Raw genomic sequence first — 16,943 nt, 5'->3', positions numbered from 1 at the left:
GCAAAACTGGGACTGCTATGCCAATGATCATCTTCATTTTTGGTCAAAAAATGTTTTTTTTTTTTTCTTTCTTTTTATGTATTTTTTTTTCTCGCGACATACTGGACTTCATAGGAGTGATTACACAACACCTGTCATGCCAAAGAACAGCAGAGGATCTGCGCGGGGAGTCTAATTAGCAACAACGCAATGCATATTTCCAAATATATTTTGTATCGTGATCTTGGATGCATCACCCGTGGAGAGTTGTGCAATGATGTCACCAGACAGCTTAGTAATAATGAGTGGAGATGCATTTCGGTTACTAGACACGAGAATACAGTGGAACCTCCAATAGTATGAATGATTTATGTGGTCGAACGTAAAACCTCGGTGATGTTTGAATTAACAATCGCAGCAAGTGTGAAAAGAAGTCAAAAACTGAAGTCACCGTATTGAGTCCATCAATAGAGGGAACAGAACCGGGAATACTGTCGCCGAGTGGCACTTTATAGTGCAGTTACATTAGCATCTACTTATTCAATTAAAATTGTGTTGTTGATTGTGGGCAGCACAGTGCGCTATGGTTGGCATGTCTGCCTCGCAGTTGAGAGGTTCTGGGTTCCAATCTTGGCTCCAGTCTTGCTTTGTGGAGTTTGCATGTTCTTCCATCTTCCGCATCCTGCAAAAAAATTCATGTTGAGTTTTAAATTGTCTCTCATGTTTGGACGTTTTTGTCTATACGTGATTGGCTGGCAACCAGAACATGGTGTGCATGTACCCTGGCAGGCTCAACCTAACCTGTGACCATACCGAGGCCAACTGCTACAAAAAATAAAATGGCTGTTCTGTCATTTTGAATGTGATGGGAGGATCCTTATCTGAATGTTCTGCCACAATCAACTCCGCACAGACAAAATGAATAATGGTCACTTCACTGAATAATTCAAACATCCCTGTTAGCATATCTGCATGTTCTGCCCATATATGCATGTTTTGTTTTCCTCGCCGAGTACTGTACGCACATTCCAAGACCAAGTATGTTGGCGTCATTTAAATCGACCATAGGTATTAATGTGAGGTGAACACTTGTTCATGTATATGGACCCTACAACTGGTGTGTGTGACCAGCCCAGGATGTACCCTGACTTCGCACCCAAAGTCAGCTAGAATAGTCTCCAGCTCAAAACCCAAATGAGAAAACCGCCCTCTAGAAATTGGATAGATGGATGTAATTCATTGTACCGTGCAGCCATTTATTGTTCGTGTCACACTTGGTAAGACTTTGAGGAGCATTTAATTGTTCTGCCTGTCACTACTTCATTGGCAAAGGCGAACAACAAAGAGGCATCGTTTGTTGGCAGTAATTAAGCAGAATTGGACCCAATGATGGGAATCACTACTTTAGATGCTGACTCTTGGGCCCCATTTTTTGTAAAAATGCCATCTGACGTTTAGGACATTGGAGGTTCCACTGTATGTCTGCGTTGACAATCTATCGGCTCCCGTGTAAATCTGCAGACAAGAGTGTAAAGGTAACGCGATGGATTTTTGCCAGTGCTGCACGTGTCATTCGGACTAGATGTATACTTGAGTGTGATTTGTTTCTTTTAAACAGAAGGAACCAGAAAGCCAAATGTCACTCCACGGTCCGCCGTTGTCATCGTCGTCGTCAACGGTTCATGTTCTAGTTGTTTTGCAATCTCTTTGTGCCTTGTTTCTTCAATGCAGTCACAAGAGTGCAGTCACCTTATGTACTTAATTGACAAAGGCTCTCAGTTAAAAGACTGCAAAAAAAAAAAAGACATGTCAGTAAACATGCTGGTCCAGTGATGGCAATTGCTTCTGATGCACGCATTGAGCTAGCTTTGTACAGTCACAGATACTTGATGTCACCTGTTGTTTTTGGGGGGAGGGCGGAGGGGGGGATTTCCTGAGCATCAGGAAATAACCTTGACTATCTTGCGAACCTGATGAGTAGCTGACAGGGAGCTTTAGATGGAAGGGTGGAACGTGTTGATATTTGAGAAGGGATTTTTTTTGTTTTTTTTAGTCACGCGGTAGCTCAAACTGTACCTGCGGTAGCTCAAACTGTACCTGCCTGGACGCACACACGCACTGCTTTAGGTCCAGGCTGTGATAGTAGACCCGCACCATTCGTCAAGTGGTCTTGTGTCCATCACAGCTGCCTTTGTCGCATGATTACAAAATAAATTTATACATTTAGTAAGGTGGGGAGGTTTTTTTTTGTATGTGTGTCGGTGGTGGTGACAATGTGACTTGATGATTTGTGTCTTTGGAAAAAATAAAGCCAAATGTTCTTTACAAAAAAAAAATTGTACACAGGTGATTAGATGGGAGGGCGGAGGGGGGGATTTCCTGAGCATCAGGAAATAACCTTGACTATCTTGCGAACCTGATGAGTAGCTGACAGGGAGCTTTAGATGGAAGGGTGGAACGTGTTGATATTTGAGAAGGGATTTTTTTTGTTTTTTTTAGTCACGCGGTAGCTCAAACTGTACCTGCGGTAGCTCAAACTGTACCTGCCTGGACGCACACACGCACTGCTTTAGGTCCAGGCTGTGATAGTAGACCCGCACCATTCGTCAAGTGGTCTTGTGTCCATCACAGCTGCCTTTGTCGCATGATTACAAAATAAATTTATACATTTAGTAAGGTGGGGAGGTTTTTTTTTGTATGTGTGTCGGTGGTGGTGACAATGTGACTTGATGATTTGTGTCTTTGGAAAAAATAAAGCCAAATGTTCTTTACAAAAAAAAAATTGTACACAGGTGATTAGATTTTTTTTTTAATGTGTTTTTGTTTTAATACTTGTCCATAGGGAAAATATGTGTTTACATCTGTAACTGAAAGTCTAGATTGCATATATAAATAAATGCATATATCATTCATTCATTTTGGTGGCACTTTTGAATTCCTGCCAGTAAAGTCACAAAAGCCAAAGGGGCCTCTTAAACAGGGCTGTTTATAAAATGGAAGTCAAGTCAAAACACTGTGATGTAAACTTTCGTCAACAGCAAGTGGCAAAATGGTCGCCTCCTGAGATGGATGAAAATGAGTGGATTTTTTTAATTAGCGGTCATTTTCCACGAGCGCAATATGAATCAGAATGTCGTGACATCGCCAACTACTGGTCTGGCATATATATTACAGCATTTTTAATATAAAGGAAGAATCATGAAGAAACTTCTGGATACATCTTTCTTCACTTGAGCTTGTTTTATTTTGATAACAAGCTGATGTCTGAGGAATCCAAAACAGTGAATGCCCAAAGCTTTTCTCTCACATTCTTACAGGGGCTGCCGACTTAAAGAATGAAAAAAAAAATAAATAAAGGCAATAAACGTGGATACAATTTTAAATTGGGCGATTGAACTAAACATTTTAGATTTTGCTATTGTAAAAAGTGGCTATCATTCATGCCACAAAAAAGAAAAAAGAGTGAACAGCATTATTCTCCCTTGCATTGTCCCCCCAACTTAAAGATAGGAAGCAAAACAACCCACCAAAGTGATTTGGAGCAAACAACTTAATTGCTTTGTTGTGCTAACATCATACTCGACTGTTAATGGATTAAATTGTCTGTAGTCATGAACGTGAGTGTCAATGCGTGTGTGTCTCAAGTGCCCTGTGATCGACTTACGACTAGTCCAGCGCGCCACCCGCCCAAAGTCAGCTGGGACAGACTCAGCTCACCAGTGACCCTATTAACACTTCTGTAAGCGCCATAGAAATCGGATGGACGGATGTTCTGGTGTCACTGTAGCCTAAATGAAGAGACAAAAGCCCAACCTGCTAGAATGCAGCATCAATTGGCCTGTCACACTGTCCTCAACAAAGCCTTGTATGGAACTGTAATGCACTGGAACTCTCCTCTTTGTGAAGAGCTTTTAACAGTACGGTGCTGATTCAGGGCTGTTGTCAGTGGACAAGGAGAGACGGCGTGGAAGGACATACAGTAAACAAGCAGAAGAGTCGAGAAGGAGGCGCCGTGTACGAGGACTGGGAAGGAAGTGCACCAGCACTTGCATGAGTCCAATCCTGCCCCACCTGTCAGAGCTCGCCTCCCATTTTATTCACTCCTTGACCCCGTTCCTGTCCGGAGCCATGCATCCTCAGCGTCCTCTTCCCCAGGCCATGCCTGCATCTTCGTCTTCCTCATCCTCTCTAGGGCAGCAGCTGCGAGAAATGGCCATGGGTCTCGGTCGCGGAAAGAACTTGCTCGGAGGGAACGCAGCCTACGGATTTGTGCAGTCGCTGAAGGAGTGCCTTTACTTTCTGCTTTGCTGCTGGTGCATCAAGGAGATACTGGACTAGAACAAAGTTGATGGAGTCGGAACGGTGCAGTTGGAGTGATTTTTGTCTTTTGCTATTTAAACAGAGGCAAGGGATGCTTCAAAAACAAAGGCAAGCATGACAAACTCCCAAGGAAGCTCGAATTTTCGTTTCATTGTTTTCATTAGGACAAAAAAAGGAAAACTGAAATGTAAGCACAATTAATTGCAAGAACTGTGATTCAATGTTCATATTCGTAAAATAGCATTAAATAGCAAACAATGTTAATAGTCTTCAATAGAGTATGTTGCATCAATAAAATGACAATTAAATTAATATGTACAGTTCACTAAATGTTCACATTATTTTAGCTTTCATTTAAAAAAGGTCCAGAATATTAAACAAAAACTGAACAGATTCCCATTTTACATTTTATTTTTTTTTAAAAAAATGCAATAAAATGTAATTTAGGATTCACACAAATGTAAATAATAATAAAATGATCATTGTTTAATACTACAAATAGTTTTTTCACCGAATAACATTCAATCCCTCTATTTTTGAATATAGTCAAGTAAAATGTAATAAAAGCATTCATTGAAAATCTTTTACATTTTTTTGCTAGTATTAAATTCTTATTTTTAATGTAACTAACTAATGTAAATAAAAGTGATAAAAACTCATTTTAATTTTTATAAAATAAATCTAAAATACACACGTTATTCTAAAACAAGTAGTTTTCATATTTTAATATATTCAATAATATTTGATTATTATAGTCCAGTTAGAATGAAATTCTGAATTCATTTCATTGTTCTATTTAATAACCCCACTCATTGCAATCCTCTATTCCTGTTTGCCTATGCCTAATTAATGACAAAAATGATACATAACTTACATTACTTTGAATTTAACCCCCCACCCCCATCTTAAATGAACCCATTTATTGTAATAATCTATTCCTGTTTCCCTTTTGTAGGATGCTGTTGTTGGTTTTTCCCTGGACACATTTACAAGCTTGCTGATGTGGAGCTCATGATTGTGACTGTGCGGGGACTCCCTGATCAGAATAAACGACTTCATCAGTAGAATCATTTACCTTCTATGTTTGCATTATTGATTTTCAACTGCTACAAGCTACTGTATGCTTTAGTTGTCAAGGTATTCCAGGTTTCTTCGGGAGCCTTTTTGAGTGACTTACGTAAGTGTGCTAAGTAGTGTAGAATTAATATTTACATTTGCCTGTGAGCAAGCTGCATTGTACATAGCGTCACCTGCCATGTGTCAATCAACCTGAAAACTTCCCCAAACACACTCGGAGCAAGGACTCACTGCGATTGGCCGCTCCGGAGGAGAAGAGGCGGGACTTGATAAAATCTCGACTGTGATTGGACGAGAGAGCCTGCTGCCTGTCCGGGTTCTGAAGGCAAGTTCTTCGACCTAACAGTCCTCAAGTTGGATGGAAAGGAAAGGAAGACTAAAGGCTACCTCGGAACTAACACCGTGTAAAGCCGCTTGGATAAAGTCAAGTGAAAGTGAAAGAAGGTAAGAAGAACTGTGGTGGTTGATTTAATAAACTAAAACGTTAGTTCTATGGTAGTTCGTTCCGTCGTATTTGTTTGCTAGACTCTTCCTTGACATACGGTCATGGTTTGCTTCGCTCCTCACTTATATATGAGTTGAATTAATTAATTACAAGCGTGTATGGGAGTTTTGTGTTCAATTTATTTGTCTGTATTTCGACGTTTATGGCATTTTTTTGGTCCAAAAGTAGCCTCTCATGTCTAAATTGTTTGTGCGTGATGCTCACCTCCCACTAGAAGCCTCCACTCTCACCACGCGAGAATAGGACAGATCTCGTGAGATTTTACAAGAGGAAAAATGTGGTAATAACCAAAATAACTAATAATTTTAAAAAGATGGTCAGGATCATAGGATATTAGTCCTGGCTCCTCATGCAATTCTTTGCTGCAATAAATAAGTCAGCCTGGTCTTTTTGTGTATCCATAGACATTTTTATGACATTTCTTACGTTTGCCTGTACAGCTAAAAAAAAAAAAACAAGTTTTTAAAACTAACATTTGACAGACATATGAATTGAACTGGCATTTATTTATATGGAACAAATTGTTTTGCAAAGCTGTCAGGCCCACAATGTTGTCAAAATGATGCCTCAGCCTGTGTCGAAGTCCTGACCTTTTTTGGTAGTTCTTTCTTGCTCGCTGCCTTCACTTGTCAAGGAACCACAATACTTTAACTGTGCTTGTTAAAGCATGGTAAAATCCAAGTTCAAGACTTCCTATGCGTCATGAACCATAAGCAACTGAAAGCCAGCAGCTGGTAAATCTTTGGACTAATCCAGCTGTCTTCTGCTTTCCTTCATGTTCTCCCTCTCTCCCGACTCCAGTCAATCTCCTGACAGCTATATTTAGCGATTATCTATGTAAGCTGTCCCACTATACGCTCCACAATACTCCTCGGACCTCGGGCTAGTTTCTCGTGGGAGAGGAGACCTAAATTGCAAAGTGCGGGAAAGAAAATGTGTCAGTACCGGGAGAATTTGGGTTGTGATGTGTTCATGAAAGAAAGAGCCAGATAATATGGAAAGATGAAGTTTAAGGTACTGTACACAGTGGATGTAATTCAAAATATTGCAAAAATGCACTTGAATTTTCCCAAACGTGGGGAAAAATTTCAAATGGGTGGCCACATAGGACCACACACTTCCTATCCACAAAATATTGCAAAAATGCACTTGAATTTTCCCAAACATGGGGAAAAATTTCAAATGTTGAAAGGAGTCACAACCTTTCATCAGCACTATTGGGGGCCACATAGGACCACACACTTCCTATCCACATGGATGACTAAAATGCCATTTTAGATAAGGGCAAAAAATGTGGATATGTCTTTTTTTTTTTAATTGCATATAAAAGATACACTCCTCAACTCCAAAGGTTTGAAAGAAACCACAAATATAACCACATGCTATGATTTTATTTTTCCCCTGTGCAAAGGGCTTTCTCACATATACATCTTCATTCAAAGATAACACAAAACTCCTGTGCAGCAAACCGTTAAGTGCAAGAGCTCAAAGTTTTAAAATGCCGTTATTTGCCAGGGCCATCAGTGAATTGCAAATGCAGAAAAAAACCCCAAAAAAAAAGATATGTTCCAACAGCTCTGATAGCAATCTGCAATTGCAGACTGCTCACCGCCAACAACTTCCGGTGATGGAGGTCACGCGCCACCGTAGGTTAAAAGTGACCTGCTACTTTATTTTATAAAAGAAATACTTTTTTTGTGAAACAAGGTAAAAAAAAAAAAAAAATAAGATATGTCGCAACAGCTCTGATAGCAATCTGCAATTGCCGACTGCTCACCGCTAACAACTTCCGGTGATGGAGGTCACGCACCACCGTAGGTTAAAAGTGACCTGCTACTTTATTTTATAAAAGAAATACTTTTTTGTGAAACTGATATGATGCATATTGTGGAATGTACACTAACAAAAAAAACTATATAATATTAACACGCACACAGACACACTAATCAACTGGTTGGCCACCGTTGATTGCCACCGTAGGTTAAAAGTGACCTGCTACTTTATTTTATAAAAGAAATACTTTTTTGTGAAACTGATATGATGCATATTGTGGAATGTACACTAACAAAAAAAACTATATCATATTAACACGCACACAGACACACTAATCAACCCCCCCACGATTGACTTGGGACCATTTGATCACGGTCAACTGGTTGGCCACCGTTGATTAAGAGCGTTCCATTAATCTGCTATGCATGTTTTAGGAATGTGGGACGAAACCGGAGTACCCGGGGAAAACCCACGCAGGCACGGGGAGAACATGCCATCTCCACACAGGAAGGCCGGAGCCAAAATCAAATTCTGCACTGTGAGGCGGATGTGCCACCCAAACGCTCACTGTGCAAAAAAATGAATTCAGGGCCACTCCGAGTTCCAGTTAAGACACTGAAATGTTGCCTATTCATTTTAAAGAAGCTATTTTACAGATTGATAATTGAATTGATATGTATGGGAGCAAATAAAGCTAATTAAAGGTAGTTTTACCACAGCGCTGTGGAACAAATGGTGTCGGACCTTTTTCGTGTTTCCACTATATTTAGTAGCGACTTGGTTTTGTTTGCATCAATGAAGCGCCTAGTGATGTTGAAATGCCGATTCAGCCCATTCTCTTGTCTTCGCCGCGCGGGCCGGCCTTAGTTACCCGAGCCTCGGGCCAAACATTTCCCCTCCGCTTGTCAAAAGCCAGGGTGACTGAACTCCCACAACACACATAAACCGCTCATGGCAAAACTAAATGGCCCCTGGGAAAAACCCACTTCCTGTGCACACACATGTACTGCAAACTTGTGACGGCACACGACGGTTGCTCTATACTGTTGACAGACCTGGGTGAGGCCTCGGGGAAAGTATTCAAATCTTGCGTGTGTATTAATAGAGGATGTAAATGCGTTCAACCTTTAGCGCTGTCAAGTTAAGGGTGGGCAAGAGGGAGGACATTGAAGAATGAGATGTTCAATGCTCTCTGAGAGCTGGATTCAACTGTCAAATTTTTTTTTCTTCCCTCAATCAATCGGTCAAAAATCCAGTTAGGTCCAGAAGGACTTGGGCAATAAGTGAGCGCTATTTATTTTCTCCTTGTAACTCACACTTTGCCTCTACTCTCTCTCCCCACCGTGCGCAGGTGGGCCGTCCGTGTCTCTCTTCGTTTTTCCTCTCTATTCCTCCAAAAACATCACCTCCTTAAATGTACAGTCACTTCCACTTTTCACTTTCTTGAGTGGCATACCGAGGGCTTATTTACAGCCATTAAAGCGTCATTTTCAATACTTGATCAACCCCTTTTTTTGAGTCACTGAGTGCCTGAAGTCTGGAGTGCACGAAGTTGACCATATCGTAATTTTCCTCTCAGAAGGGGCCTCCTCTTTTGTGTTCTGCAAGTGGAAATGCTCGAATAGATTGACGTCAGGCTATTCACTTGGCCAGTGAATAATTTTCAAGAGTCTGTGCCTTTAGAAAATTTTTGTTTTTACAATATTATCATGGTCATTATTCATCGGTCTTATCGGGTTAGTAGTATTAGCTTAGTTGTGAACAGCATATTGTCGTATCCACCTCACTAGTCATCATGTTACGTTGACAATAGTCACAGTGAGCATGTTCCAGTACCAGCGAAACAGTATGTTTCCATGTCCAAACAACGCCTCCAGCATGTTGGATGCATGATGTGGTATGCTTTGGATCATGATTGTAGTCCATACTTTCCTCTTTCCATGAATGTGATACATGTCGACTTTGTTTCTTCTCTCAAGAATTTCACGGTGTTGGATTTATTTATTTTTTTAATCTGTTTTCTGGTCACGTCTGTTTACTATTCTTTCAGGTCACCGTTGCTTCGCACCCTGTTGTGAAAATTATTTGCGCAGAGATGTGGCTCTTGAATGTAAATGTTAACAATGATGGGAATATTCTGGACTTCGGCTGTTCATTTCAAATCTATTGTGGTGAGATATATAAAAGACAAAATTGGAACACTGTCGTCGTCCTACGACCTCTCGACCTAACTGTTGGGTTCTTGGTGTCATTTGGTTTCCTGTTGGACACTTTGTCCCAGCGCTGCACAAACAAACTAAATGTGTTTTCGTGCAGAGCTCACAAACGCAGCCTCTCGTCTGGCCTCATCCATTCCGTGCCAGCTCGTTTCAGTTTATATCTTCCAGTGGTGGCCCGTTGGTCACGATGTCTCCGTTTGTCGCAGGACACAAGCGCAGCCTCAAAGGGGCCATGTCTGGCGGCAACAGCGCTAACAGCAGCTGGACCATCGTTAGTCCTGAGGTACTGTCAAGTCGCCTCAGCGCCTCAATTAAAGTGCAGGTTTGAAAGAATACAGGAAAAAAAAACACTCGACCCAGTTCCGCTTTATTTTAGGTCACTTGACTATGAGGTAGTTTTTATACTCCCTTCTCTGCTCTCACTTATCTGTGATAACCACTTCCTGTCAAATTACATATTATCAGGTTAGACATATACAGATCAGTGTGTGTTTTTCTTTTGTTGTTTTTTTTAATGTGCATATCCTACCAGGAGACCGTTGCTGAAACTGTGAGGCCACTGGAGGAACAGACGAAGCATCATGTACAAGGTTTCTCTTCATGATTCCTTCATCATTATTTGCATACTGACACAATGATCGAATGGCACCTGTTGCTTCCTTATAAGGAATATGTAAAAAAATGTTTAAATTATAGACGTAGGTGACTTCCCTTTCAAATTGCTGTCTTTTTTTTTTCTTTTTGTCTTCATGATGAGCCAGTTTGTGAACCAAGCAACCAGCCACCAGAGGGTGCAGACTGCACGTCGAGTCTCTCGGTGGACAACCACCAGGTCAGAGGACAAATGCACTGACAGGTCACGAAAGGTTCAATGCGCTTAAGATTGTAAAAATCATTTTTTCGCTGTGAATTTGATGCCTCAAAAGTCGCAAAAAAAAAAAGACATGGTGTAGACACGTTGTGTTTTCGCGTCACTTTAGCTCAACCTATGCCACGGAATCAAAGAGTAATGCAATGTGCGGTTTTCATTATTTTCTTTTGTCAAGTCAAGCTTTTTCAAAACCGTGAGCCAACGTCAATAAGAGGTTTTTTTTTCCTCCCCAAGAACAATACACACCACATGGCACAGGAAGGAAGCAGACATGCATTCAAAGTGGTTAGCGTCACTATACGAGTCGTCACTTGTTACCAAAGTCAACATAGACGATTATGATAGGTGGGGTTTTTTTTTTCGTTTTACGATTTCTTCTTACCCTTGCCTGATATGAATGTTAAAAAAGTAACTAACGTGCCACGTATTGAACTTTTGTCATGTCATTTCAAATCATATCATGTACTTGATTTTAGCAACAGTGCTTGTAAGTGTTTATCCTTGTGATGACCCTTTTCTTTTGAATCAGGATGCAGAAGAGAGAAAAGCAGACCCAAGTGACGACTCCATCACAGATCGTCCCCCTTCCTCTGTAATCGATGCCCCCGTTCCTGTTGGCGAGGTGCAGTCAGAGGTTGCACCCGACAACCCAAACCAAGACGCCTTCTCCGACTCCCTGAGCCACGTCACCCCGTCCCCTGACGAGCCCTCGGGCTCGCCGATGAGCGCAGAGACACTGGGAGGTGCGGAGCTGACGCAGCAAGAAGAGAGGCATGACGGAACGCGGGAGGAAGACCTCAAACAGGAAGGGCTGGAGTCAGACCTTCTTTCTAAACACCCAGGTATGACCAAAGAGACCAAAGGGAGTTTATTGACTGAACTTGGGATTGGAGTGGGTGTGCAGAGAAATGGCAAAAATTGAGGCAGACGGGTCAGAACACGGCGACCCGTTGCTTGACTGGTTAGCACTTTCGCCCTACAGTGCAGAGGTTGTGGGTTGAATTCCAGCTCCGGCCTCCCAGTGTGGAGTTTGCATGTTCTCCCCGGGCCTGTGTGGCTTTTCCCCGGGTACTCCGGTTTCCTCCCACATTCCAAAAACATGCATGGCAGGCTGATTGAACACTCGAAATTGTCCCTAGCAGTGACTGTGAGCGCGGATGGTTGTTCGTCTCTGTGTGCCCTGCAATTGGCTGGCAACCGGTTCAGGGTGTCCCCCGCCTACAGCCCAAAGACAACTGGGATCGGCTGCAGCACACCCCGCGACCCTAGTGAAGATAATGCGATTCAGAAAATGGATGGATGGGTCAGAGCACAAATGTGGCACAGCCAATCCTTGTTAAAAGTTGCTGTCCCGAATAATGAAATCAATTTATTGATTTATTTTTGTTGTTGTTACCATGGCTTTTAGTCTTCATCTCAGCATTTGAAATGCAAACGGTATCGCACTCCCCTCCAGACTCCTCGGAGCAACCAGGATCGGATGAAGAGCGGGCCAAGGACACCGAGTCCGAGAGGAAGCGCCTACTGGCCTCTCTGGAGCGAATCGGGAGGATAGATGAGGAAGAGGAAGGAGAGGAAGAAGAATTCCAGCTGCCACGGCAGAGGGAAGATGACAACATGTTCTCTCTGAACAGATGTATCCTGGGCGCCGTCATCCTAGTTGCACTCGGTACCATCTTGTTCTCCGGTAGGTGACCCCACATGCGCTTCAGCCCGTGTTGGAAGACAATGAGCTGCTAGATAACATGTGCTATAACCTGCAGGTGTTTTCATGGACCTGGATGAGGGTAAGCTTTGTTTTCATTCATTATTGTCTCCGCACGCTAAGAGGCACACAGAGCAACCAAGAGCTGTGTCCAAAATCCTCTTGAAAGAGGACAATGCTCATTGCATCCACCAAATGGAGTTAAACAATGGAAACCAAACCGATGCCTCACTAATTTTTGTTCACCTTGTTTCTCTTCACGTATGAGTAATAACAGATACATATTGTTCACCCTGTACATTGACTTTTAGAGAGTGTCTACAGTACAAGGGAACTGAGCGATCCAGAAGAACCAGGAAGACAGGTCAGTCTGAAGCTTATTTCTTCTCTTCTATTGCTCTCATTTGATTTGTATTCATCGCACATGCCCTCTTCCCCAATTTCCCTATTCTCTGAGCAGTAGTGTGTGTGTGTTTTTGGATTTGTCATAGGAGTGGCTTCATCCAGAGGCTCTTCCACCCCCAGCAGATGCTGAAAACTCTGAACTTCTCACCAAACTAGCCAAAGAAGACCAGCAAATTTCTATGTTGCAAGCTCAACTAGAGGTGTGTGTGCGCACGTGCGTGCGTGTGTGTTACCAACAATGGACAGTTTTTTTAGAAATACTGTACAGAACATTTTGTCGACATTGTGGGTTTTGTCATGGAGAAAATTTAGCAAGCTGTAGAGCGATGAGGCTACTGTATTGTATGTTTTTTATCCAGGTTGAGTCTCTTGATCTTTAGTGTCAGTCTAGACCAGGTCCAATGTGATACCTGAGCACACAGGTGTCAAACTCAAGGCCCGGGGGCCAGATCTGGCCCGCCACATCATTTTATGTGGCCCGCGAAAGCAGATCAAACATGTCAACTTCCATGATGCTTGCGAAAAATCTGGACCAAATTTTCAAATTCTCATATCTAATAAATCAGAGCTATTGTAAGCATGTTCTTGTTACCAAACCCCTCATTACAGTAACTTAAACAATAGTTGAATAAACCGTTATTATTGACTTTTTTAAGTTGGTTTCACTCATAACGGCCCTCCAAGGGCAATGGTAACTAAAATGTGGCCCCACGACAAAAATGAGTTTGACACCACTGCCTTAGCAAGACCATAAGTAGATTTCTTCCATAGTTAACAAAAAATTGACATCGTTATTTAGAAGCCTGTGTCAAAAGTATGACTCATTATTGGTTGCTTTTTGTCTGTAAACTACAGTATGCACTTTTGATTACGTTGTCAAATGCAACGGTTGGGGCACAATTTGCTTGTTATTAAATAATTCATGCTCATTGGGCTTCTATTTCAAGGTAAGCAATTTAAACTCGTCATATTTGCTAATCTGTCGCTTTTTGAACCGAGATAATGCCATTTAGTGAACTTTTAGGCCGTACTTTCCCCTCCTGTGATCAGTGTGGCTTTGCAGACTCAGTTTAGTTTGGAGTTTTGTTTTTTTTGGGGGGTTTGCTCTGACAGTCAGCCATGTAAGCAAAATGTTGCCACATCACACTCTGTCCCTCTTTTTTTTTTTCTGAATGCTTTGCGGACAAGAGTGAAAGCTTGCGGGCATTTTGAGCAGAAACTTAATGGACAAAGGCGCCACCCACTGTAAAGCAACGTGGCTGCAGAACAGACGCACGGACTGCTGCATGAAGCCAGCTCTCATAAAAAAAAAAAAAAATCTAAATTAAAAAAAAAAAACGGAGTCAAGCAGCTTGATTGGCGCCTGCATTTCTCTCCTCAATCCTTTCTGCTTGCATCAGCTACCGTGTCCTTGGGTCATATCCTCACAGCCTGTGTGAGTGGTGCACAAAAGGTTTGCTTTTGTTAACTTCTGCGAACAAACACTTCCTGCCCCAAAACAGACTTTTACGACTACAGACTTTTTTTTTTTTACAACCTTCCCCAACAATGGAATGTCCATGAAGCAGTAATAGTGGCCCAAACTTGTGAAAGCCATACATTTCACACATCCATGCAAAATTTAAGTCAACACACTAAATCAGCCTTTTACATCCACATTTCTTCAAGTCGAGTTTTTCCGCTCACCGTTGACCACCGTTCCATAACCACATTTGTGACATGCTGACTTTTCCATCTCATCCAGGCACAGAAAGAACAACTGCAAGCAGCCGAGGGGCAAGCAGCCGAGGGCGAAATGACGCGGATGCGCTGGCAGGAGGAAAATAGCAGATTGAAGTCCGAAGTGGCGTCTCTTCCTGTCCTTGAGAAAGAGAACGAGATGCTGAGGAAGGAGCTAGAGACGCTGCCGACACTTCAGCATGAACTCGAAACTTTGAGATCCGCTGTCAGTAAGTTGACAGGTACGGGAGGGATAGTTGGAAGGTTTGGAGCAATTATTCTTTTCTGATATACTTCTTCATCTGCAGTGCCCCCAAGTGGTCAGCCAGCAGACAGAAAACAGAATGGCAAGCGTGGGAAAGAAGAGAAGGATAAACATGACATGGGCGAAAACAAAGAGAGTAAGAAAAACGAATGGAAGGCGCGCAAAGAGAGCGGCAGAACAGAGCGGAAGCGGGCCGAAGGTGAGAAACGCCAGCACGGAAAGTACGACGATGTGAAGGAGGGGGAAGGAAAGCACAAGGAGGAGAAAGACTGGAAGCGGGAGAGCAGAGGGGAAGAGGGGAAGACGTGGAAGGAGCGAGACGTGAAGAAGGTGCAGGCCGAGAAGATGGAGAGGAAAGAGTGGAAGAAGGGCAAGCATGAGAAGCAATGGAGAGGAGAGGGGGAGAAGGAGTGGCGAAAAGACGAAGGCGAGAGGCACAAAGTGATGGACAAGTGGAAGCAGAAAGGGAAAAATGGCTTTGAGGGACACGGCAAAGACAAGACCTGGAAGAGCAACAATGGCGAAAAGGGAAAAGGAGGGGAGAGGAAACACGTGGAGGACGCCAAAAAACACGCCGGTAAGACTGATGACGGGAAGCAGTGGAGTCATCATGGAAAAGGTGATAAGGACCGCAGGAAGAACGGAGACGGACAGAAGAGGAAAGAGGACAGCGGCGAGTTGAAAGGGGACAAATCAAACTGGCACAAGCACAAAATCGCCGGCCACCATCGCGAGGAGAACATGTGGGCCGAGAGGAAGACGTCGCCTCCCGGGCAGCAACAATCCGCCGCCGATTCCACCGACTACTGGACCCAGCAGAGGAAGCGCCTCCACAGGAAGCCCAAACAGCCACAGCACTGCCACTCACAGGAGGCCTGCGCCCAGGCCGAGGGACTTCATCCCGTCTCCTTCCCCCACTTCGAGTCCATCCTCCACGCTTACCTGGCCAAGGCCGAGCAGGCCGGCGTGGACTCCTCCAAGAGGGACCAGCTGCGAAAACTCACCTCCGAGTTCTTCCAGGATGGCGTGTTCGTGCACGACCGAGTCAACTTCCGCAAGTTCGTTAAGGACGTGTCGGATATTCTGGAAGACATGGTGGAAGGGGACGGCGAGGAAGACAGCGACCTGGAGGATGAGATGGAGGCGTTCGGGAGAGAAGCGCTGGAGAAGTTTTTAGTGGTGGGAGGCGGCGAGCAACGCAAAGGGGAGTGGAGGAAGGAGAACGCACGAGCCAGTGGCTGAGGGTGGAAGGGATGGCATCCATCGCTAAAAAGGGAACACTGGATGGTGGAAGACATTTTTGTGCAATTTCACATTTCATTTTTAGGTTCCATTTTGTGTGTGTGTGTGTGTGTGTGTGTGTGTGTGTGTGTGTGTGTGTGTGTGTGTGTGTGTGTGTGTGTGTGTGTGTGTGTGTACGGCGCACATTATCCCACCATTGAGAGTACATTTCATCCACCGCAGTGCAGGTCTCATTTTGGGTCGCAGTAACAAAATTCTGACTATTCATTTTTATTTCTCGTTCGGGATCTCATCACATTTGCTGACCTGGCAATGATTTAACAGCTAATATGCATTTGTAGTTAGTGGAGGGTGCCTGGTGCGATACATATTTCTTGTTTACCAACTTCCTCAACCCTTTACTGGGCCAAGGCACATCAGAAATATCTCATTGCACACCACCAAATAAAAAAAAAAAAAATGCCACAAACAGTGCGATTATTGAAATGGTGGTAATTTGTTTAATTAAATGTAATCACAAATGTACTGTGTGAAATCTGTGCCTTTTTGGTTGAACACAAAGGTATTTATTTTGTCGTTTGATTGGCAACATGGTAATTGCACCTTCTGCCGTCGAGTTGAGAGCATGAAGTTGTTCTGCCTGTCACTCTGTTAGAGAGATGAAACGAGAAATACTTTGAAATAAATAATTATCGGGCGAATTCAGTGTGATTGGATAATTTACAACGGCGCGCCTCTGCGGCATAGTGCTTGCGAATCAATGCACTTAATAGCACAATTACACTCCATATTTTTTTTTCATACTTTTGTCCACTGGCTACATAAGAAAAATTATTAGCGCTGTTTTATTTGATACGTTATTG

General features: G+C 43.0%; 2 protein-coding genes across 5 annotated transcripts; both read left to right on the top strand.

Annotated features, from left to right (window-relative positions):
- Positions 1-3,051: 3,051 nt before the first annotated feature.
- On the top strand, positions 3,052-4,402 carry lenep (lens epithelial protein). The gene has a single exon (XM_019878650.1). The coding sequence runs from the start codon at positions 4,030-4,032 to the stop codon at positions 4,315-4,317; it is 288 nt and encodes a 95-aa protein (XP_019734209.1). The 5' UTR covers positions 3,052-4,029; the 3' UTR covers positions 4,318-4,402.
- A 1,280-nt stretch (positions 4,403-5,682) lies between these two features.
- Positions 5,683-16,129, top strand: pbxip1b (pre-B-cell leukemia homeobox interacting protein 1b). Of its 4 annotated transcripts, XM_019878637.1 has the most exons (12): positions 5,683-5,820; positions 9,174-9,257; positions 10,080-10,156; positions 10,406-10,463; positions 10,635-10,705; positions 11,274-11,586; positions 12,201-12,431; positions 12,508-12,531; positions 12,761-12,813; positions 12,941-13,054; positions 14,599-14,815; positions 14,882-16,129. In XM_019878637.1, the coding sequence occupies exons 3-12, from the start codon at positions 10,106-10,108 to the stop codon at positions 16,078-16,080; spliced, it is 2,331 nt and encodes a 776-aa protein (XP_019734196.1). In that variant the 5' UTR covers positions 5,683-5,820; positions 9,174-9,257; positions 10,080-10,105; the 3' UTR covers positions 16,081-16,129. The 4 variants fall into 4 exon arrangements, with proteins under 4 accessions (XP_019734196.1, XP_019734197.1, XP_019734195.1 ...); XM_019878638.1 differs by lacking the exon at positions 9,174-9,257 and having other exon boundaries at positions 10,409-10,463; XM_019878636.1 differs by lacking the exon at positions 9,174-9,257.
- Positions 16,130-16,943: the final 814 nt, after the last annotated feature.

This window comes from Hippocampus comes, unplaced genomic scaffold, assembly GCF_001891065.2.
Source record: "Hippocampus comes isolate QL1 unplaced genomic scaffold, H_comes_QL1_v1.1 scaffold315, whole genome shotgun sequence".
Classification (NCBI taxonomy): domain Eukaryota; kingdom Metazoa; phylum Chordata; class Actinopteri; order Syngnathiformes; family Syngnathidae; genus Hippocampus; species Hippocampus comes.
This window is presented reverse-complemented; position numbering and strand designations above follow the sequence as displayed.